The sequence below is a fragment of the Onychostruthus taczanowskii genome, unplaced genomic scaffold (assembly GCF_017590055.1).
Source record: "Onychostruthus taczanowskii isolate IOZ18803 unplaced genomic scaffold, ASM1759005v1 scaffold26, whole genome shotgun sequence".
Taxonomy (NCBI): Eukaryota; Metazoa; Chordata; class Aves; order Passeriformes; family Passeridae; genus Onychostruthus; species Onychostruthus taczanowskii.
The window spans coordinates 5,852,251-5,877,137 of record NW_024499906.1 but is presented as its reverse complement, the minus strand read 5'-3'; the positions used below and the strand labels follow the sequence as shown (position 1 = coordinate 5,877,137).

Here is a 24,887-nt window from a genome sequence, read left to right as displayed (position 1 = left end):
ATAGTTTATTAATAATTTAAACCCAATCTTGATGTTATTGATCTATCATTGAATTGGAGATTTATTTCAGATCTGTAGTCACTGAAGCAGTAAATTTAATCCCCCTTTCCTCCCGCCCTTCCATCCACTAAACTCACTTTATAACTAAAACATGATGTTTAGGCTGTTTCAGTAATAGCACAGGAGAATAAGAGCTCAGAGGCAGTGGGTGGCAGGAGCAGCCTTAAGCCCACATAGTACCAAGGGAGTGCATATAAGGTTCTGGTTTTAATACAGCATTTTGACCAAACCATCCTTTTCACATGGTCTCAGGTATGTCAAAAGGACCAGAAGCTACTTGCTGGCACGTGCATCACAACCAGATCCTGGTCCAGTTTTGCCTGGTTTTATCTGGATTTGATTACCCATGCCCACGGCTGGCCATCAGTTTTGCTGGCATCACCCCAGTTGTGTATCCCACTCGTACTCCTTGTCACAGATACGAGCTCACTGAGGTAAAAGTGCCTGCAACACTTTGCAGGGCACATAAGCTCTTGGGCCTGATAATAATCTTACTTAAACTGGCAAAAACCTGAAGCAGCTGCCTGGGCGTCCCAGGAGCATCATGAGTGTAAAATCCATTTATGTGTGTGAAGGATCAAGCCTAGAGAACTATAATGTGGAGACTCCTACAGCAGTGCTCACTGGGCTGTGCCATGCATCTGCTGAATTTAATAACACAACAGCAAGACTTGGCCTTTTAAAAGAAGCCAGGAATAGAAAGCAGCATCCTTTACGGCTGTAATGTGCCCAGAAGAGTGATTTTTGTAGGCAAATGAAATACATTTTTTATTAGACCAATTGTAGTGTGCAGTTGGGTAGGAAAATATGTTCCTGGCTGTACCAACTCTTTCTCAGGTCTGGAAGAAAATAAATGTGCCCAAATCTGTGTCTGTTCTTTTCCATCTATATTAATGGATACAGTTAAATATATTTCCATCCTCTTCCAGTCTATCCTTGCTGCTGATCTTAGACCCTGCAGCTGGAACCACAACAAGTGGGGTCTCTTGGCCACCATCGGTGTCCCTGCAGCTGTAGAAATGTGTGACATGGCCAAGCTGTCACAGCCTTGCTCTAAAAATCAAACCTGGGGGGTGTCACAAAACAGAGAGGATGTGTTGGTGTGGTTAGTGCTGCATGCACCCACAAGTGTGTGCTCTCAGTGTGTCTGGCGTTTCTTGCCCAAGTAGGAGACATTCCTAGAGAAGAACAGCAGGAAAACAAGGCACAGCAAATTCAATGTAGTTTATGTTTTCCAGAGGTATCATTTTAATGAAATAGTCATGAAGCTCAGCTTTCCTTGTTCTGGATTTGGGAAGTTTTGTGTTTCAGTTTATGTTAGCTAAACCTGGAATACAACCAGGGAAATGCTACTATCTCTTTAATCCTGCAGGACAAGGGATGGTGCCAGCAGTAACACATCAGTGCAGAGGTACTGGGTGTTGCAGGGCTGCTGGAAAGGGAACAAGGCCAGGGTAGTCCATGTCTGGAAATACTGCTGAATGGCTGGGTCCCTGTGTCACTGGGTCCCACCTGCACTGATGGGACCATTGTCACTGGCAGGTAACAGCTCCTGCAAGGCCCAGGCTCAGTGCCATTAGACCTTTTTCTTCTTTGAGGCCTGAGAGCTTTCTTTGGTAGGTTTTCACCTAAAGCCATGAATTCCTGGGAACTGGGGCTTTCCTGCAGTTAGAAAGGAGTGAGCTCTCTTCTTCCCTGTCCTTGGTGAAGTAGGTGTGAGTAGTAGGAGTGAACAATCACAGGCACAGGTATCCATCACCAGGGCAATTCTGCTCTGAGCACCCACCTGTGATGGGAGCAGGTTTGGTGCCTCTCTAAACACATCACCTCAGCTCCCGGTTTAGTCCCACACCAGGCAGCTAGGAGGGTGTTTTTAGTACTAAGCAGCCAAGTAGAGAAGCTGAGCACCACTTCAGGCTTGGTCCCTCCAGAAAATGCCATTTAACTTGTCTAGGTCTCACTGCACCCTGGTGAGGTGAGGAAATGTCTTTTGCTGCCCTTTTCAGGTGAGTTGTGAGAGAGCTGTGTCCACATCTCTTTCTCCCCAGGCTGTGTGCCTCCTACTCTGACTTGCTTGCTGGAGGTATCTGTTGCTTGCTGTTGACAACATTAGGCTCCTAACTCAGGTTAACTCACTTAGGGTGTTGACCTTGGGCCCTGGTTCAGCTCACACAGGATGTGTTTGTCTTTCTGGGCTGCCAGTGCACATTGTTGGGTCGTGTTGAGCTTCTCCTCTCAACCAGCACCCCAGATCCTTCCCCTCAGGGCTGTTCTCAGCCCACTTTCTCCCCACCCTCTATTTGTCCTTAGGGCTGCCCTGACCCATGCGTGGGACCTGGCACTGGCCTCGTTGAACTGCATGAGTTTCACATGGAGCCACCTCTCAAGCCTGTCAAGGTCCCTCTGGATGTCATTTGTCTGGTAGAAAGTGGCTGTCCAAAGCAGAGGATGTGCACTGTGGTGAAGTCTGCTCCAGCATATTCCAGAACAAACACCAGGCAGCAGGAGTGACACAACCGTAGAGTCACTGCCTGTGCCACTTCTCTTTGCCCACCCCAAACCTCTCAGTCTCCCATCACTGGGGTGCAACAGCTTGAAATCTGCAGAGGAAGAATTCCTGGAAATCTGGCTCTATGCCTTGCCCTGCCCTGCAGCTTGTCCCAGCAGCCCTACTTTTGCTTGCCAGGCATTTGTATAAATAGGATTAACATCCACAGTTACAGTTAGCTAGGTTGCAAATTACACAGGCTATCAAGGCTCCTGCTTCAGGGCATACACTGATTACCATCAGAGGGGCAAAAATGAGTTTTTCCAATAACAGAATATTGCATGATTGACTGGGAACATTACAGGGCAGAGTGGATTAGCCTTTGCCATCAGTATCAGTTATATGTCATTACCACATCAAAGCACCAGCCGGCTTCCATTCAGGCAGCGTGGAAGGCAGCAGGATCTGGAGGAGCAGGGCTGCTTGTTAAACCCGACACAGATTTTGAAGCTGTTTATAAAATGTGCCTCCAGCAAGCTGCGCTCCGCTTGCCTGCCTCCTGGGCTGCACACCTTCAGCTGGCCAGAGGAGCCTGCCCACATCTCCTTTGCCTCCTGGGCTTTCCTGGCTCTGGCGGGATCATGGGCTATCAGAAAATCTGGGACTCAGGGCAACAGGAGGCTGGGAGGCACATTTACTTATAGGTCTGACACCATCCTCATGGTCTTTCCAGAGGCTTGCAAGAGGAGCTGAAGTCCTTCTTAGCTTTCTGTTATGGATGAACACTTTCACATCATCTCATTTCCTTCATCTTGGCAGGGATTGTCTTATTTGAATGGAAGAGCTAGAACTGACAGAAAATCTCAAATAAGAAACCTAATTAGCAGCAAAACTTTTAATTCTCCTCTCTAAGCCATTCCTAAACGTGTTAGTGCTTATTTATTGAACCTGGCTTGGCATTTAGACAGCTCCTTTTAGTGCTAATAGGGTTGATTACCGGGTTGAATACTACAGCTTTGAGGAAATGGCTGCTCAGTATTCAGAGATGCCAAGTTCCCTCAACACTGAAATACCCACCTTTCTTCACAGGAAATGTGTTTTATTCAGCACAAATATACTAAAATAAGGCTGTCACAGGAGTCACAGATGCCACACCAGCAGCCCATGCCCGAGGTGTGTGGCTGTGGGATGCCAGGCTCAGCCTTTCCGGGGCTAAAAGCTCCCTCCAGCAGGAGCAGGGCAGTGCCAGCCCTGATGATGGGAGCTGGACTGGGGTTTGCTCCAGAGCATTGGCTTGGCTCCAGTGTCAGGGGGCACCCAGGGGGTGGCAGGACCCCCGAGACTGATGCATGGGGAGATCTGAAGAGAAGGATTAGGGGAGAGGGGAAAGAGGAGCAAGAGGAAGCTATCTGGTTTCCCCAGGTTACAGTCAAGATCTGGGGTTTCCTACCCTTTCCAACTTGCATTTCACACTGCATTCCAAGTCTCCTGTCTTCCATCCATAGCCAAGCAGAGCAGGGTCTCCTTCCTAATAGAAATCTGGGGGCGAGGAATGTGGGTGGGGAATTTTTTCCCTGTAACAGTCATTATTAGAGTAATTCCTTCAGTGTGTGTAATGGACCTTTTTGTGTTCCCTCTCCTGCCGATCAATCAAGAGGACAGATGTCTGATTGTCCTCCTGTTCCAATGTATATCATCATTACTCCTTTGGAGCTGCTGCAAAATAGCACAGGTGTCAATAAAAATAGAATTTGGACTTTCATTTACTTTCATTTAGGCTTTATAGGTGAAAATGGTGGGTTTTCAGAGAATAAGCCTCACCTTCACATTACTGAGCATGTGATGTCAACACAAGGCTGCTTGGGTGATGCAGCAGCCTCCAGAAACAGAGCAGGCTGCTAAAATCTGAGAGTGTCAAGCCAGCCTGGCTTGATAAGCTTTGCCAGTGGCTAGCCAAGTGCAATGAGGTTACCCTGATCTGGGGAATAGAGATACTTGAGCTCAGGAATTTCTCCCTGGGTGTGATTATCTTGTAATGGCCACTATCCCTCATTCTCATTTCTAGCTGGGAAGGAGTGAGTTTACTGGTTTGTGGCCACCAGCTTGTAAACTGCCAAGGCATGGCTTTTAAGGCAGCCTTGCAGAAGTGCACAGGAACACAAATGTCCCTGTCATTAAGGCACTGAGATTTCAACCAGAAGGGTCACTTGCATATTGTGTCAGTGCAGCATACAAGAGTTTGTTTTTAATTAACTGGGGGAAAATTTAGCAAATCACTCAGATTTGGATTGACCATTAGAGCCACTGCTGCACTTTTTTTTTCCCTCCATCTCTTGTTGCTCATACCCAGGCATTCTCTTTCAGTGATGCCTTGGAGCAATAAACCCAAGGTGACCCAGGCCAGACAAAGTGAGATGCACATGAGAGGTCTGCATGGAGAGCAGGGTTGCATCCTTTGGTTACCTGTTGCATTCCAGAACAACTTGGCCTCCAGCTGTGAAGCCTTGTCCATGCAGGCTTCACAGAATTTTTCTTTGGGAGCTAAAGGAAAACGGGATGCACATACCTCTGGGTCTTGGTGGAAGACTTTTTAAGGTGAAAATTGTGCCTGATGTGGGAACAGAGACCAGGCAGAAGCACCAGACACCTCAGGCTTCACTTCAGCCCTTCCCCTTAGTGAGATAGATGGCCTGGTGTGAAATGCAGGACAGAGGGGTGACTGAAAATGGTCAGCCGAAAATACACCTGCCCAGCATTCTGCCCTGGATGAGACCCAGCAGATGCTCAGGAAGTGATACAAAAATAGAGCAAACATTTGCTTTTACTTCCCAGAATACTTTCCATTTCCCCAGTGGTCTGTGACTCAGGAACCTCCTGAACTGTGGATGCCATCTCTGCATTTAACAGCCCTTGATGGATTCCTCTCCTATCGATCAGCTTACACCCTATTGAACCAACACAAACTTTAAACATCCACTGTACCCTATGGCAAGGAGTACCACAGCCAAAAATCTCCTTTGTTTATTTTGAACTTGTCACTTGATAGTTTGATAGTTTTCTTTGATGTTCATTCTCTTCCTTTGAAGAGCACTGAATAATATGAACAGCTGTTCCCCAGTCACATTGCTATTCCTTTCACAAAACTTGGTCATATTTCTTCTTCAGTCATTTTTTCCTCCAAGATAAAAAGTCTTAATCTATTCAGTCATTCCCTGAATGGAGGCCTTTTGTGCTTTTGATCATCTTCAATTGCCTTCCTCTGTAACTTTTCTATTTCTTCTGTATCATATTTGAGATCAGTGAATCAGGACTGCACAATGGCATTCAAGAGAAGGGAGTCCATGGAGTTATACAGCAGCATAATGATTTCCCCTGTTTTGCTCTCTCCTCCTTTCCTAACAATTCCTAGTTTTCTGTTTGCTTTTTTGATTGCTACTGAGTCTTGAGCTGACATTTGCATAGAGTTATCTATTATACCCTAAGGACTTTGCTCCCAAGTGGAAATAGCCAGCTTGGAGCCCATTATTTTGTATGTAAAGCTAGGATTGTCTTTTCCCATGCACATCACTTTACATTTATCTACATCAGATTTTATCTGTGATTTTATTACCCTTTCATTCAGTGCCACAAGGGTCTTTCTGACACTATTCACAGTCAGCCCTTTGCCTCAACCACCCTTAATATCATCAGCAAACTTCTCCTCTCCCTGCTTGCTGCTATGTTAAATTATTTCTGAATATTTAGAAAGCATGGGACAATGTTCTGGCTAATTTAACAGCTTACTCTCTCAAACTTGAAGTGCCAGCTCCCAGGGAGAGGGTGAGAAATGGCAGTTCCCAAGCTCTTGGGGTGTCATTGGAGAGCAGATAGGGATAAATGGCATTGTGCCTAAGCAGCACTTCTAGCTCTGCCCTTGCACAGACAGGACAGGGGGTGATGGCACTTGCTGGGATGTGTGTCTGCCTGTACTAAACCAGCCTAGGATGGGCCCCAGCCCAAGGAGGTGAGCAGAAGCCCTGGGACCCCAGGAAAGGGTGCAGAGTGGAAACAACAGATGGCAAAGCCTTTCTCTGGAAAAACCTTTGCACACAAAGTTGTGTTGAACAAACAGGAGTTAACTGGGAACTCCTCCTCACGAAAAGAAATCTGGGAGCCTGACCAGCTTGTCCAAGGGAGCCCAAGGCCAGAGTCAGACAAGGAGCCTCTCCATGGGAGGAGAACACAAGGATGAAGGAACAGCCACTGCCCTCTGCCCAGGCAAGGTGAGACCCAGCTCTGGTTGTTGGGTGAGAAAAAACCAGAAAGGAGCAGTGAGGAGCACTTTCCCAGCAGTGTGTTTTCCCTGGGAAGCAGCACCTTGCAGCAGTGGCTGGCAGGGGATCAGTGCTGGGGAGCAACACCAGGGGCTCTTCTTTCTGCTGGGGGTGTCCTTGTCTGGGGGAAGAGGCTAGACAGTTCTCACTGCCATTTGTAGGCAAAAGGAGCCAGACTGAGCCTCTCTCCAGCACCACAGGGGAGCATGAAATTAATTCACCTGGAGAAAAAAAACAGGACAGGGTTCTTCATTTCTATCCAATGGCACTACTCAGAGCCACAGGGTCACCCAGAATGTGTTGTCTGCTCTCAGGTCCTAGTAAATTCATTTTGCAGCCTCTAGAGCCAGGCAGGGCAGGATTTGCCAGCTCTTTGGTGAGATGCCTTTCAGAAAAGGCATGTGGCTTTCAGAAAAATGCTCTGTGGAAGTGATTTGATGCTCCCACATCTGCGAGGGGAAAAAGGATGCGTCTCTTCTCTGATGACAGAGCAAAAATTGCTTCAAAGGTCAGAAGCTCTCCCCTTTTAAGAGACTTAAGCTTGACCATCAGAAAACCAGAACCCTTTTGATGACAAAAGAAAAGAGTGACTCAGGCACAAAGTGTTTCTTGAGTTGTGGGAACACTTTTGTCTCCTGGCAAAAAATGCGTGCGCATATAAAAAAAAAGACTGGTTTCACAGATCCAGGGAGGAAAAAAGAAATTCAAAAGAAATCCAGGGACAAACCCACTGCAACCCCCTGCTCATCCGAGTGTGGAGGTGCTCAACCACGAGGCAGAAGTGCTCATTTCCACCCCAGCCTGGCATCTCTGGCCGTGCCACTGCCCACTCTGAGGACTGAAGCTGAGGACAGGCAAGCGACCAGGGCTCCCCCAGAGTGGCTGAGGATTTCAGCAGTGCCTTCACCTGTTGTTTAGGGGTGAGGTTTGGCTGGGAACTGTGTGGTGTGCCCTGTGCCAGGTCAGCACTTGTGACCCACCGCAGCATGGCTCACACACCTGCACAGCCCTGCTGCACTGACAATGGGTGTAAAATCAGCCCCTTTGGCTCCTACTGCAAACTTTGCATTTCATTCAGGTCAGAACTGGAGGGTCTTTGCCTGTCTGTCTTGATGGGAGGTGTTGGGGAGGAATGAACAATGAATAACCACTCTTCTCACCACCAGAAAGGCAGATGTGGATCGCAGGCAGAGCACAGCATTTGTACAAGCAGCAGTGGCAGCAGCCTGTGTAACTCAGCCAGAACAAACCAGCAATGCCTGCAAATAAAGCTGCAGTAAGATGCAAAATGCACAGGTGCCATTCATTGGTCCTGATGGCACCAGGGTTTGTGCTGTCAGCCCACCCAGCCCTGGTCCACAGCTGGCTGACAGATAAGAAAAAAACAAGATGGGCTGGATTTAGGTGACACAGTAGAAGGTGACTGATCACAGAAGAAGGCACCAGAATGGCTACTATAAATACTACAGAGAGGAAAAAGGCCCTTAAGGCTAAACCAGACTTGCAGTGCTTTTGAGCCATTACCACAGAATCACAGAATGGCAGCATGGTTTGGGATGGAAGGGACATTAATGATCATGTAATTCCAATCACCTAGTTCCATCCCTTCACCATGGGCAGGGACATCTTCTCCACTAGATCAGGTTGTTCATAGCTTCATCCAGCCTGGCCTGGAACATTTCCAGTGGTGGAGCATCCACAGCTTCTCTGGACAATTTGTTCCAAGCCCTTCATCACTCCCACAGTAAAGAATTGCTTCCTAATACCTAATCTAAACCCTCTGACGGTTTAAAGCCATTCCCCCTTGTTGTATCACTACATGCCTTTGCCAAAAGCTCCTTTCCAGCTCTCCTGAGCCCCCTTTAGGTACTGGAAGCTGCTGTAAGTGTCCCTGGAGCCTTCTCTTCCCCAGGCTGAACGACAGGCTGGAGACAGGCTGTCTGTCTCAATGTCTTCATAGGAGAGGTGCTCCAGCCCTCTGGACATCTTTGTGACACTTCTCTGGAACAGATCCATGTCTTTCCTGCTCTGAGGACCCCAGAGCTGCATGCAGCACTGCAGGTGGGGTCTCACAGAGCAGAGGAGAGGGGCAGAATCCCCTCCCTCACCCTGCTGGCTACGCTGCTTTGGATGCAGCCCAGGACACGTTTGGCTTTCCAGGCAGTAAGTGCACATTGTTGAACTTCTTGTCAGCCAACACCCCCAGGTGCTTCTCCTTAGGCTGCTCACAATCCATTCTCTGCTTGGGAAATCCCCAGTCAGGAAGGAGGAGAGCTGGCCGTGAATGTTGCCATTGCAAATGCTTTGCAAGTGCAGGCTATTTTACTTCCCAAAATGCAAATTTTCCAATTTCCCTTAAAGATTCTTCATATTAATGTTTTCTTAAAAACTGAGTGTGTCTTGACTTCTAATGTAGTTTCTCAGGGTTTTCTTTTTAAAGAAGACACAGGAGGTGCTTTTTAAAAAAATGTTTTTAAAGTTTCAAGCCTTTTAAAAATGCATAAAACCTTTTTTTCTCTTTTTTCCCCTACTTCCGCAGTGCTTCACAGGACGTCAAAAGGCCAAATTCCCAAGTTGTCCACATTTTCATATGAAAAACAGCTACAACTTTCCATTGAGCTCTTAAGAAGGAAGTGTAAACATGTCAGCTGTGTTTATGTGGGAGCACATATAATTAAATATAACCTACATTTCCTGCATTATATATATATGTATATATATATATATATATATATATATATATACATGCCTTTATGAGAACAGTCTAGACCTACAGTAGCTGATCAGAAGGAACAGCCTCAGGAAAACGTGAGTCTACCCATACTGTGAGAGCATGGCTGTAGCACAAGCTGCTTCCTGGCAAAAAGGGAGAATGACCATCCCATGGCAGTGGCAGGGAAACACACTCTGCCCACCTCCATACCATTCACCTCTCCTGCCCTCCAAACCAGGCTGCTCCATACCCAGTGGGGTCAGGTCCAGGCTCCTCAGCTAGGAATCACAAGGAGAAGGGCTCCTGGTCCCAGGCCAACAATTTAACAGCGCAGGCAAAAGCTTTACAGGGTTCAGGCAGCCATGAGTAAGGACAACACCACTGTGTCCAGCAAGGGATGCGGTATCCTGGGACATCCCCTCCAACCCAACAGCTAAGAGAAGCAGCACCCCAGGCCCTGTTGTCCCAGCTTCTGTGACCTTGGAAGGGCAAGCAAGGACTGGAGTTCTGCCCAGTGAGCCAGGGGCTGGAAGGGATCTCCCTGACAGCTCAAGCCCCTGCAGCATGGCTCCTCTCTTCCTTGCCTGCTTCTCCTCTCCCTTCCCCAGCCCAACAGCATTGCAGTTTCTGTCAGCATGCAAGAAAATTACCTGTGATTTATCACACAATCAGTGATTTTGTTGGCTTTTTTATTTTGGACATAGAAGCACGTTATACTGCTCTCCCATACTGAAATATAGGAGTAGCAAATCCGCCTGCCTGGGACTGTCTGTCTTTTTAGCCTCATAAAAAGCCTGGAAAATGAAAGCAGAAGCAAAATAGCCAGTTTGTTGCTATTTTTGTTCCCCTCTATCCCTTACAAGCAGGAAGGAATTCTTAGCTATTCTGCAGAGCCAAAGCCTGCACCTTCAGGTTACTAAACTGGTATAGCCAGAGCTACAGCTGGAGTCACCCACTTCAAGCATACAAAATGCCTCCACCTGGGAGCTGCTGTGGATGAGTCCCTCAAGTCCCTGCCACAGACACAGCCCAAGCACAGTCCCTTTCTGCAAGTGAGAATTTGCTGCTGCAGTAACAATGACCTCTCTGCTTCCCCCTCTTCTAGTTGCTCTCCATTCTTCCCAGAGAAGCAGGTGGTAATGCTGCTTATTTCTATTAGAAAGTATTAAGCCCTGCTCCCTTGTAATGCTGGGAGCCAAACCCTTAGCAAAGAAATGTTTCTATGCTCCTTGTCAGTACCTTGCAGGATAAATTACTTTTGTGTCTGATGAAGAGGGCTCTTAGCAAGTTGTATCATCAGAGAGCAGCTAATAACACAGAATAAAGAGAGTTATCTTTGTACATGGAATATGAAAACACAGAAGTGAAGGATGAGTTTTCTTCATTATTTGAAAGGGTTTAATTAAACAGTAAGCAAATAAACAAAAATACCTAAGGCGAGGTAGAAAGCACAGAGTGTGATGGTCTTGCAGAGCTCTGGGGTTGGTACCAGTGGAGGGGGGAAAAAGGCCTGGGGCATCACATCCCCATCCCCTCTGTCCAGGCAGGCATCCCCAAAACACTTCCAGAGCTGTGGAGCCCCAGGTGGCCACAGTGGAAAAATGTGACCTTGTCACCTGCACCTGGGAGGGGAAGCTGCAATAGAGCTGGATAGCTTTAGGTCAGCACTGCTGCTGGATTGTTTCTCATCTCCAGTGAGTGTTCCTCACTAAAAGAATGACTGAGGTGACCATTTTCTTGCAGTCTAAGTTGTTATATGAGATGAGTGATGACTTTAGTAAAAGCTGGAAGCATCTGAGCCATCAAATAATAATTTTTGACATCCCATTCCCAGTCTCCAAAGTTTCCCTTCAGAAAGCTCATATCTGGGGGAATCACTAAATCCCATCTCAATTTTACAAGTCCTCCTTGTGCTGAGGCTAATTAATGGACATCTTAAATGTCTAACCGGCTATTACAAATCATTTTAAATGGCTTTTGCAATAACGCTTCCATCAGACTCCTGCAGTCCCGCCGTTCGCCTGCAGACATGTTGGTGTTCCATCCGTCACACGGCAGCCAGGTTTTACAGCCTGACACCGAGGAGATCCTGAGCAGCACTAAAGCATCGCTGGCGTGCCACGAGCCTCTCTGGCCTCGCAGGAGCGCGCGCTTCCCGCCGGGGTCAGCCACGGGCTGGCTGCTGCCTCACCTTGATGCCTTAAGTTTTAGCTTTGATATTTTTCATATTCTGTACTGCACTAGTACATAACTCTGAACTTCATATAAAGCGTTAGCAAGTTCTTTTCACAGTTTATTCAGACAAAACAATCCTTTTCCAGCCTGAGAAGCAAGGACAACAATTGCAGCTTCGGGCCCAAGAAGTGCAAACAACAGCAAAGCGAGGAGCGCAGTCTGGGAGGATGGGACTTCATAACCTCAAGCTGTAACTGGACAATTAATTCCAATATGTAAATGGACCAAAACTTATAAAAGTGTGAAAACTTGTGACCCAGCTTCCACCTTGGGTGGAGGCACGGCCAGGCTCTTGCACTGCCCAAGGTGTATCCTTTGAGAGAGACTTTTAATAAATACCTACTTTATTCCTTTAACACTGTCTAGCCTGTCTTCTAGTAGCCTCTCAAGGCATCAACTTCTGAGCTGGGGCTGGCTGCTGCAACACACCCAGCCTCACCCAGCACCTGCAGATTAAGGACAGTGCTAAGTGACCATCTGATGTTTGTGAATAGAATGTGATAGTTTTGACGGGAAGAAAAGAAAAATCTGACAGCTTGTCCTGCTTAGAGACAGGCTCAGGCTTGCCCATGGCTGGTGCTGTAACACATCACAGATGCAAAGTTAGATTTTCTTTTTTTCCAGTTGTTTTTTTTTTTTTCTGAACTGCAGCACAAGGTAACACTGAGGGAGACCAAGCCAATTCTTGCAGCCTGGTGAGAATCAACTTCTTCATTCCTAGGTAGGAAAAACTCAATGCAACACATGCAGTGAATGATAAAAGCTCCCTGTGTGCCACAGCTGGGGGATGATCCAGCACCCAGAGTTGTCTACCCAGGCTGTCATGAGATTGACAGCATCAATTTGCATTTGTATGTGTAAATATGGGCTGTTTTCCCCCACATGCTCCCTTTCCCTCTCCTCTGTAGTTTGGCAGGGCCATTTCCCATACCCAGCCCCACACACAACCATACACATATGCATAGAAGACCTCTTTTTGGGGACTTGCAGTAGACGTGCAACAGGAAGAGAGGGACTGTGGAAAGATGACCAGGATAAAAAAGATAACGGTGTGGAAGTTGCTGTGGAAAATCCAGCTGTTCCTCCCTGGATGGAGCATGGTCAGCACACCCCACCTTCCACACACAACACAGCACAGTCTAAGGGGGACTACTGCAGGGTGGCATGGTGACACCACAGCCAGGCCCGTTGAAACCCTTGCAGAGGAGGGAACACAGTGGTACTTTCCAGCTGATAAGCCCCTGAAAACAGCAGCTGAAAATCAAGGGAGATAAAGGAAGTTGTCCTGCTGTTGAATCAGAAACAGTGGTGAATGCAGTGAATGATAAAAGCTCCCTGTGTGCCACAGCTGGGGGATGATCCAGCACCCAGAGTTGTCTACCCAGGCTGTCATGAGATTGACAGCATCAATTTGCATTTGTATGTGTAAATATGGGCTGTTTTCCCCCACATGCTCCCTTTCCCTCTCCTCTGTAGTTTGGCAGGGCCATTTCCCATACCCAGCCCCACACACAACCATACACATATGCATAGAAGACCTTTTGGGGACTTGCAGTAGACGTGCAACAGGAAGAGAGGGACTGTGGAAAGATGACCAGGATAAAAAAGATAACGGTGTGGAAGTTGCTGTGGAAAATCCAGCTGTTCCTCCCTGGATGGAGCATGGTCAGCACACCCCACCTTCCACACACAACACAGCACAGTCTAAGGGGGACTACTGCAGGGTGGCATGGTGACACCACAGCCAGGCCCGTTGAAACCCTTGCAGAGGAGGGAACACAGTGGTACTTTCCAGCTGATAAGCCCCTGAAAACAGCAGCTGAAAACCAAGGGAGATAAAGGAAGCTGTCCTGCTGTTGAATCAGCAACAGTGGTGAATCACTCTCCTTGGACTGGCACATGTCCCCATCACACAGGTCCCAGCTTTTCTGGGGTGTTGGCAGAACCAATCAAACACAAAGGGTTTGAGTTAATCTCCCTTTTTCATATGACAGAGACTTACAAAGCCCATACTCCTCCCAAGGGGTTTTTCTGCCCTTCAGGCACTCATGATTCTCCAAAGGGCCATCCAATTTCTGTACTGTGCATTTACCAAAGGACAAAAACTTACCAAAATGAGCTCCGGACTTGATGCATCAGGCTCCAGAAGCAACTCCTAAATGGAAAAAAATGGAAGCTTGGTCCAATTGCAGACAAAATGTGTTACCTGGGACCAGGAAGTTGTTGGGTCTAAATTCACCCAGCTGTGTACTTCTCCCCAGGGCCACCCTGGACTCACATACAGATCTACTTGGGGTGGGAAGGGGCCACCAGAAGCGCTGATCTGACCTGACTTCAGCCAGCACTCTCACAGCCCTCCTTTCCAGTCCATCACCATGGAACAAAAAGGCCACATCACCATTAAATCCCAGACTTGGGATCAAATTGACTTACTGTCCTCAGGCACAACAATCCTGTCTGTTTCAATGTGGGGTGCCAGCTCCTGGTGAGCACTTGCTGTGATATCCCTGTCTGGCCGGCTCCTGCCTACCAGTTCCTTGGAGAGCAGCAAGGAAACCACCCAGTGGAGATAAACCTGGGACTGCTGCATGGGACTGGTCATAAATTTTCATGCAGAAAAATAACTTGTTTCATTCAAAACCAAATTTCCTGCCTGTGTGACTCGTAATGAAATTCCCTCCTGGAAAAGCATTAAGAGGAGTTGAGATGCTGTCATTGAAGGATAAGAACAAGACTCACAAATCCATTTTGAAACACTGTTTCTTTTCAAAGCATTAATATTAAATGCCAATATAAGCACAAAGCTTCTGATTTTATCTAAACAGCACTCCACTTAACATGAAACAAGCACGTGGGGAGAAGAACACTAAAACCCTTTGGTATTTGTCATCACCCACTCAGGTTTCCCACCTCTGACCCTTAGAGGTGGAAATGCTGTTCTGGCCAGGGTTGAACCCTGCTCGGTGCCAGTGTGACTGTCCCAGCCTACTGATGTGTAACCCTGTCCCTCACTAGAGGCAAACACAACTGGTCAGCACTGAAATCACATCTTGCCCATGCTTGGTTGGGGGCTGAGGCCTCGGGGGGAAGGATTCAAATTGCCTTCTCTGGTGCAAGCACAGACCAAGTGTTGCCAGCCCTCGCAGCAATGCTCTGTATGAGGTCACAGGCACATCGCTAATGGAATCAACCTCTGCCCTGGCTGCTCAGGAGGGAGGCAGTGAGCCAAGGCACCAAGTGTGCAGAACCATAAAGCTCTGGCTATTGCTCTTTGGCTCCCAAAATTCAGACTCCTTCTCAGGACCATCTGCTCTGTTAGATATGGAAGTCATCTTCCTTGTCCCACTGCTTCTGGGCAGCCCACTCCCACTGAGCTGGCTCAAGTAGTGAGTTTAGTTCTTTGCTCCTCAGTCCCCTTGTGCTGGAAGAGGATCAGCTCCCAGGGGAAGCTGTAGGGTTAGTGTGCTCCACGAGCATGAAGGGAAAGGGGACTCATGGCAGGCTGCACAGTGAAAGGTTGGGTTACAAGAGATGCAGGATGCTCTCCCAGTCAGTCTTCCCTCAGAGAGTTTAGCATTAACATCCGTCACTCTGCACGGGCTCTCTTTGCAGCTGAAAGATGCAGAGAAAAGTCACCCACTTAGGTGGCCAGAAAGCAAAGAGGAGCTCCTCCTTCAGTCTAAAAACATTCAGCTCATGAGCCTGCTCTGCAATAATCAGTGTTGCAATACTTTTGGCAATCTCTTTCTCAGTGATACCACTCCTTGCATTTTTCTTCTACCTGCATGAAATACTGAAACACAAGAAATTAGTGCTCACAGCAAGCAGTCACATCAGCATTTCAGACCAACTTTTCCCTTATCAGGATGGTAACAGTCACTTTGCAATGAAAACAAAGCTCCTTTCTTCAAGCTCACAATGCCCATCTGTGCACCAGGTCCTTGTAAGCCGGTTTGCCTCAGCTGACAGCACATGACAGATCCCAGTCTGACCAGCAGGGCAACACACCAAATGCACAGCGCCTTGAAGCACATGGCTTCCATACTGCAGCTGAGGAACTGGAAATCTAGGAACTGGTTGTGCCAAGTGTGCCTGACCAGCTTGCTTTGGCTCTCAGCCAGAGACACCCGGGCTGGGGCAGAGGGGATGGCAAAGAGCAGCCTGGGCACAGGGATCAGGGGCAATCCAAGAGAGGGAACATGAGGTGTTTCCAGGCTCCAGCTGATGGCAATACCTATGGCTTAGTGGCATGGTTGGCCACCACTGAAAGGAACCAACTGATTCTTTTTTCCTTTTGCGCTATTTAGAGGTCTTTATATCAATAAAGACCTGACTTGCTGCACACATTGGCTCGGTTTTAGGACTCAGTGAGGATGAAAATGCACAAGAGTAGGAGAAAACAGCATTTGTAGACAGAGCTGGATCTACCCGCAGCCACCAGGATTTGATTCAGCAGCACAGACTTTTCCCCCTTTCACACCCACATCATTTTGTCAATACCAAATATGCAGTTTGAGAAAAGAACTATTAGGTTTTACTTGGAAAACACATGGCACAGCATAAGATTTTGCTGCAGCCATCACTGTTGTCCAAAAGCTGGCCAGGCATTCATCTCATTTGGATGCAATCCAAAGGGCCAGACCCCTAGAGGAGCTTCCAAGTGACCTTCAGGAAGCTCTAGTCACACATCGCTGTTCCAAAGGGCCAGACCCCTAGAGGAGCTTCCAAGTGACCAGGAAGCTCTAGTCACACATCGCTGCCCCATACCTCTCAGACAGAAGCCGAATTCCACAGGGAAGGAGAGCTTTTACTTTGGTAGTTCCATTCAAATGACATTGTGAAAGCCAGAGGGTGAAGGGAAGCTCCATGCTGACATTACAGGGGACAAACCACAAGTTCCTGTATGATGTGTTTTACACCACCAAGGCCCAGAAGAGCACTACAGGGTAATGAGAAACTCTGGCTAGATGAGTCTGTGAGTAAGCAGGCAAGAACAGTCATCAAACACAGCAACACTTGTGTTTTCTGCCACCAGCTCCCAACCTCTGTTAGTAAAAGCCAACTTAGCTAAAATGTGTTCTTGTATTACAGCTGTGGTTCACAGTTGTGGTTTCTTCCTCCTAACAAAAGTGCAAGGAAAGAGACCATTTAGTCACACAAGACTGCTTGCCAGTAAAGAAAATACAAATTTACTTTTATTATAACCATAAAGAGGCATTAATTTAACAATTAACTGTACATTCAGCACTCAGGTATATCGGTGTCAAATAAACTCAATTCTCTTACTGCTAAAAAAAGAACACTTCTCAGCAATGCACAACCTGTGCTTATTAGGATTTTTATTGTCTCTGTATTGCAGTTATCTTGACAGACAAGCCTCGGGATACAGAATAAAGCTTTACTCTTGGACCAAAATAGGAGGCAACATTTTTATTTAAAAAAATTAAAAACAGCAAGTTTCTAGTCAGATAATATAAAGCATCTTAAATTAATCTTTTGAAACTATTTACACTATTTGTAAACGTAAATATCTGAAACTGTACATGTTTAAACAAATGTTCATTTAGCAAACAGGCTGTATAAACTGATTGCTCTAATCCTTCCACCAGCTATCCTAGAGCTGTCTGGGTACTCTAAGAGAGAAAAAGATCCCAAGCACAAGAGCGACTACTGCCATGGTTTACCCTTCACAACTCTTCTGTACAATGTCTGCTTTAAGTTAGTCATAACTCTGTACAGTGACCATGCAGTCCTTCTGAAAAACCTTATAAAAAACAAATATACATATATTACAATGCACTGGACATTATTTTACAGAATATTTTACTGTATTTCTACATAAGTAAAGGGAGAGGGCAAGTTTTTCTCCTTGTTAGTTCCTTTACTTAATTTTTTAAGGAGTCATGTAAGGTCCTATTAGTACCATTTATGTATTTCAGCACCACTGCTGTAACACTTCTTGTGGTAGCTTTCAATCCACCTTCTTATACTCCAGCCTTGTTATTTATATCAGGAAAATTATTCAATCAAAATATCACCAATGTGCAAGGAAATTTCTTCTTATTCAAAAGTACAGAATAGGCTTTATAAATAAGTTAAAAATCTGTCACATAACCCATTACATTTTCATTTTACAGTGCTGCACAATGAAGATTTACACACTGAGAGACCCTGAAGTGTTCATTCCATTAAGGGCCAGGCATTTAGCATCCAGCTTTCCACCCTAATGTCCAATTAATGCTCACTCAACAGCGTGCACTGTTTACCAGAACTTCTCTCTTTACAATGCAGATTTGACAGCCTTGCACATCAGCTTCAGGCATCCCCACACCCTCTGATTAGCACTTTCTCCACGGCACAAAGGCTGTGCAAGCTCCAGACCCTGTTCCACTTTAAACAGTGTGACACCATCATCTGATCTTGAGAAAGGCAAAAAAACCAACTGTGCCCTAAAATAAGACAGCTGAAAACCTCAATGCTAAGCAGTACTGTAAAGCATCTGAGAACATGCAGTTCTCTCAGAAACAACAGAAATTCTGTTGCACAAATTTCCATTGCAAATCCCAAGGATCTGAGACTCTTCACATGGAGAAAGGCTAGAGTATGACACTTCAGGTCAGGCCTCACAGCTCCCAGACACAGGAGTGGAAGAAAGACAGCCCATCCAGTGTTTCAAGAAACACTTCACATGTGGGAAATTAAGTTTTCCCAAGCAAGAACCTCTGAATTACTTTCAAGCCTGTGGTGGATTACCAGGATTTTCAGAGAAGTTAAAGAAAAACTCAGAGCACGCCTGCTTAAGTCAAATTGTCATACCAATATAGTCATCTCCCAAGTCTCAAGTATCTATTGCTGTTCTCATTTGATTCCCTGCACTGCATTTCCAGTGTCTCTTTGAAAGTGTGACTTTCCATTGCATATATCAACTCATTAAGAGAAACCAAGAATGGTTTTTACATTAAAAAAACAAACAAAAAAGGTTTTAAATTTTGAAAATATCTGGAAAAGGCAGTAATTGAGCTTCCATAAGAGTGATCAGCAAAGGAGTTTTGTTTCATTTTCTTCTGCCCACTGCTCAAGCCAATGAACAGGAAGACCTTTACTAAATCAACAAACGTGTTCATTTTGGGTTTTTTCCCTAAAACAGGGTTAAGCAGCCTGAATAGTTTTGATACAGACTAGACTGCACAGGGATCCTTCGTTTACTTCAAATGTCTCTGCATTCCCTCACTCCCTGGCATTTGGCTGAAGCTTATTCCAAGCAGCCTCACTGTTGGGCTACTTGGACATTGACAAGAGTAAGTTCACCTGAAAGACAAAATGAAAGCCTTTGTTAGACAGAGAAGCCAAGTTTTAGAACTGATGAGTCATATTTTAACCTTTAAACAGGATTCTTAGGAAGCACATTAATCAGAAGACAGTTACAAAACAACAACCGAAAAATCACAGGCTTTTTAAAACACAGCTGATGACCATGCTGACCACTCATTTCAGCAGTCACAAACTACTGTGATAAACTTCCTAAGATAACTTCATGTGCCAAAAAACAGGCACACTGGCAAAAAATGTTTATCATTCACCTCAAATATCTGAAACACACTTGGAATCCTTCACAGTACTCGTTTCCCATAGATTACAATATGGTTTCCCACACACTTCAGTTTGCAGGGTAAGTGATCCTAAGGTTCATCAGATAAACAGTTAGAGGAATCCATCTCCTCCAGGATACCCTAACCTCCTTATGGTGCATCACTCCCACTCCAGGCCACTGCTCCAGGACAGTTATCACACATGCCTGTGGCCACATGCACTGCAGGCAACATCCTCTAATCCATAAACTAGATTACCTGTTTAAATCATCCTGTGATAATCAAGATTCTACCTACACTCCCTTGACTACTAAGGTCAAAGTGATATTTTTTAAAGCCTACCTGGTTTCTGGCAGAGAATCCTAATAGAGGGAATTCTTAACCCAATTAGATCATGTACGGTTACACTTCCATAAACACCTGCACATTTTCTCACTACAATTCACTTTAAATGCACTCTAGTAATTCATTCTCGTGCTTCCTAAATGTAAAAGTGGCTGCTTTTTGTATTTGTCAAAAGAAAGACTGTCTTCAAGTGCAGTTTTTTTAAGGCATATTCACTGGCTTTGATAACTTTCCAAGAAAACAATGCCAGGAAATGGCAAGACTCTTCTACAATGCTGTACAACTCAATCCCCAGCAACATCAATCACCACCTTGGTTTAAGAAAGTCTATTAGACATTCATTAAAAAAACCCAACCAAACAAAGTCCTCTCCTAGCTGAGAGTCTTAAGATCAGATAAAGCCCAAAGTTTAATCATCCAGGATTAAGGGGGATAAGAAATAAATAATGATACTGAACACTGGAAATACAAAAATGAAAAAAATCGATGTTCATAAAAGCCAATCACATGAAAGAGCAACTGATAAAATAGGGAGGTTCAATATATACCTGTTCCATTGAAGGACAAGCTATGATCTGGAGGTCTTCATTACTAAATTCTTCCTTTAACAGAGCATGGAGTTTCTGGAACATTTGCTGAATGTTATTCTTTTAAAGGAAAGGAGAAAAAAAATCAATATTAAAAAACACAACACCCATCTTAAACCAGAACAAACACAATGCACATGGAATAGCTACTGAAGTGACCAGGTAGTGAGAAACAATCAAGCTTCAAGAACTTTTTTCTAAAACAAGCCCCAAAACAGCTACAGGAATCCACATTAGTTATAAGACAAAAACTTCAGTTAGATGTCCTAAAGTGAAACACTGAGTCCTAAAGACTTAACCTGGAAGCTTAAAATTCAAGCTTGGCTCTCGTGGTTGTTTACAGCAGGTTTTCCACTCAATCTGTATCACCCCCTCTGCCTCTGGTGCTCTTGCCCATGCATAACTGACCAAAATAGTCTGGTTGGTGTGGGACAGAGTTAATTTTCGTTATGGCAGCTCATTTGGTGCCAGGTGGAAGATGTACAGAATAAAGAGCAGCAGTTACTTCCCTGTAATACCCATGTGTTGCGTAGTATAAGCGAGAGCAGTAGAGCTGTTTGGATTTGGGTTTTTTAAGCTAAAGATAACACCATGAAACATCTACAGGAAAACATGGCACCAATACTCACCCTGACTGGCTTAAAAAGAATTAATTCTGTGTCTTTATTGGACAAGTATAAAGACATGCTTCGTAAAGTTGATGGCAACTTTGTTTTTATTGTCTTGTAAGTGGAAGAGACCAGATCGTTGATCTTTGCTGAAAGTAAAAGAAAATATGTTTAACAGGCTAAAATGGAGTTCTGCTTGCTGAAACCTATACTCCAGAAAATCACCTCCACTCTCCTGGGGCAGATCATTACCAGAGGTTTGAGCGGAAGGGAGAGAGGGCGCGCTGGGCTGTGCAGTGTCAAACCCATCACAGGACCACAGCCTGCCAGACACTGCTTCCTTTCCCTGCAGAAAATGCACCCACCCCATTTCTGAAAGCCACCACATCCTCCCATCCTCCTGAGGCTTTTGAAATCACAGCCCTCCAATAGCAACTAAGTTCTACATAGGCTCCCTCCCAGAAAACTTACTGGAAAAGCAACTGCTGGGAAACAGTGCTAGCAAAGAGAGCAGAATATCACAAATTCTCCTTACTGTTTATGGACCATGTCTGTGAGAGGAAAGGCTGCACAGAAATCTGGATTTTGAATTAACCAGACAGGAATCCTCTGTCAGACAAGACCTTCTTTCTTTATTGCTAGGAATTTTAATGATTTTACAAGATCATTGTCTAAAGGCCAGGGGAAAAATACATTTTGTAGTTTTAAAGTACTGAAATTAAAATCCTATGTGGGTTTTTACCCCACTCAACTTCTGCCACATCTAAATTTTCTGCCTAGTCCCACTTCCCAGACAAATGACTCCAGGAAACAGCAGAAGGTCTGCTTCAATTTGCTTCTACACACATAATTATCTCCAAACAAACATTAAAAAAACTCCTGAAGAAGTGGGAGATATTAAGTAGAACCTCAAGTTAGCCCTTCAGAGTGTCTGACCCATGTAGCAGCACTGAATTATGTATGAACATGGCTGGCTTTGCATCTTAAGAATATGATGCAACAGAAGGTTCCAGTGTATGATTTGGAATAATCAAGAGTTTTTTATCCAGAAGCACAACTTTGTAAAATGAAGAGCAAAACAACCAAGGAGCATCTAAAACTGCTCCAAATGTTCCTATGAAGTGTTCACATTTAAATTTTTAAAAAGAGGGAAACAAACGCAGATTCCATTTTTGCATGGTGACAGGAAAACTGAAAACAAAGTAAATACCAAATGTACAGACAATAAGGGCTTGAATGAGGATTCATTCTTTCCTACAAAAGTAAAAGCTTTATAATAACATAATTAATTAATTCCTTAAGCACATTCTGTATGCAGTTGCAGAAAGTCTGTTTACATGCAAGAACAGTCACAGTCTGAGAAATACTCAAGGCATTCATCTACTGCACCAATTAAACACATATTGTGAAGTTTGTCAGGTTTTTAGAGCTGGCTTAAGACATTTCAAATAGCACACAGGCTCAAATGGAAGCCAGGATTTGCAAGAAAAAAGTAGACAGTTCTTATATGTAGAATTTTTCAAAATCAGTAACAGTCTCTCAGTCCAAGTTATTCTGACCACCTCTTCAGATTCCTAATAGTAGCATGAATATAAACCAAAGTAAATACCTGGTTGTGCCCAAGGTTGCTGTGAAAGGCTGTAATTGGGACCTCCTTGAGTGGCCATTGTTTTTAAAGCAGCTACCTAAAATAAGTAAAATCAACAAAATGATGTTTCTTTCAGTTGAGTTCACAACAAAATAACCAACTAAAAGCTGCACAACTCTCTGAGATAACAGTGCACAGAATCTCCACTGATCTTCTATGACCTGACTTAACAATACACAGGGGAAGCAGCTTGACAGAAATGCAATTCAAAATTATAACTGTGATCAATTCTTGAAAGTAGAATTCAAAATGGGATTAAATTTACAAAGATGCTTAGGCACCTAAGGATACAAAACCTCAAAAGAGACTTATCCTTAAGCAGCTTAGTCAAATTCCCCAGATTCTCAATGAGTCACTGAGATCACTCAGACAATCTATCAGTCTCACCAGTTACCCATCTATATTTTAGGCATGCCATTGACCCCTACCCCAGCATGACAGGCATGAGTAAATTTAATCTTCTAAATTCTTAAAAAATCAGCAGTTGGGATGTCTGGAGTCCATGCAATGCTGTAGCCCCAGTTTCTGAGAGGTCATGTCACTTATTCTCAGGACCTAAGATTCAGAATAGATCCTGCCCTCTAGAGCAGGTTCTAGAAAGAAATCCTGACCTCTAGAAATCCTGACCTCTAGAGCAGGTTCTAGAAAGAAATGTATTGTAACAAGACATGTAATACTGTAAGACCTCCCTCAAGAACACACAGGACCCAAGACTGTTTCTGAAGGCTTACAAATGCAATCAAAATAGTTCCTGCAGAAAGAAAAGGTCCTGCCAACCTTCACACACCTGTTACAATTCAAGGAGAAATTAAAGCTTCTTGATCAAAGAACACAAGCGTTGCTTGTAAAAACAAACCACGACATGTTCCTTTAGGCCATTAATCTAAAAAATGCCTGGAAAATTGCTGTTGGAACTTAAAGGAAAGCACATTATCTTCAGCTAATCACACAGCACCAGCAGATTGTCATATACCCAATTTAAATACCAAATTCCCTTATCCTACCAGTACTTCAGTTAGGTTAACAAACATACAACTCATTTGTACCTTTGTCATGAACTCCTCCAGCTGCTCTATAAACTGTTTGGTTTGCTGCTGAATAAACTGCTCACAGGCTGATTTCAGATGACGATCTACGTCTTTCTTGGAGTCGATATAATGTTCTCTGATTTCTGGAGTACCCTTGAACAGAGAACAACAATTCTCTTCTTTTTAATTGCCAGAGATCACCGCACACTTAAATGACCCATTTTTTCTTAATGCAGTAAGACTCACATTACCTCCAGTAAGAACTGTATCAAGGCGTTGTTGCTGTTCAGTCTAAAAAATCTTGAAACTGCCTTAGGATTCAGGATTTTAAATGCTGCATCTGTGAATCAGAAAGCCACTCACACTGTAAGTCAATGCCACTCAGCTCCAGGAACTACAAACTATAATCACTCTTTTATGCATAAAAATGGCCCAGCATGAATGATTATGACTGCAACATTAATGACTCCAGTACTGCTCAGAGTGGATGCACAAGTGCACATGCACAGAAGCACACAAAGATTAATTCACTACTTTTCAATGGCACCTATGGTACACCCGTACCTAACAGTTGCACAGTCTAAACAGATAAATACATTACAAGAAACTAACAAGTTGCTGATATTAACTGCAGTGCTAAAACCATGAAAATTGTGTGACCTTTCCTCTTCCTCCTAATGTAATCTACAAGTGGAAGACTTTTACATAAGCTATTTAAGTATTTACAAATAATCTGCAAAATTTTGCATGTTGCCTGGGAAAACCAACTACAGTTGCATTAAATAACTTTTAATTGTTACTTTTTTCTTCTGTGCTCAGCTGTTTTAGTTAGGACAAAACAAAAAACCATCAAGGCTGATAAACACTCATGTTTATGTTCTCTACACAAGTCTCCAGAAGGAAAAGCAACAATGTCTGTAATTAACACAAGATACTGAAATTACACCTATAGTCTCCACAGGATGCTGTCACTCTGAAATCTAGTCAAATTGGGAAAAAGAAAATTATTAGTTACAGTATAGTTTTTTACCCTACTGTCAGCCATTTATCATCCACACATCTATCTGCTTTTTTTTTCACTTCAAAAGGAATTCTGCACTCTGTATGAAACAGGGGGAGGGAAAACAGACATAAAAGAAGCATTTTCTGAGACACTGAATAAAAAGAGAATATAAAATATATAGGTTTGTAGATTTTGCACTGAACTAAGAATCTGCACTCTTATGCAGTGAAAGGTGAACACAGAGCAAGATTATTGTTCTCTGAATTTTTT

The 24,887-nt window shown here is 44.5% G+C and overlaps 1 protein-coding gene across 1 annotated transcript in view; it reads right to left on the bottom strand.

Annotated features, from left to right (window-relative positions):
* Positions 1 to 16,997: 16,997 nt before the first annotated feature.
* Positions 16,998 to 24,887, bottom strand: part of COG3 (component of oligomeric golgi complex 3) — a 30,626-nt gene continuing 22,736 nt past the window's right edge. Inside the window, exons 19-24 of the mRNA XM_041407262.1 lie at positions 23,866 to 23,954; positions 23,633 to 23,767; positions 22,548 to 22,623; positions 20,960 to 21,087; positions 20,292 to 20,390; positions 16,998 to 19,117 (exon numbers count right to left, since the gene is read on the bottom strand). Of these exons, the coding sequence (XP_041263196.1) occupies positions 19,088 to 19,117; positions 20,292 to 20,390; positions 20,960 to 21,087; positions 22,548 to 22,623; positions 23,633 to 23,767; positions 23,866 to 23,954 (557 nt within the window). The 3' untranslated portion in view covers positions 16,998 to 19,087. The remainder of the gene's footprint in view (positions 19,118 to 20,291; positions 20,391 to 20,959; positions 21,088 to 22,547; positions 22,624 to 23,632; positions 23,768 to 23,865; positions 23,955 to 24,887) is intronic.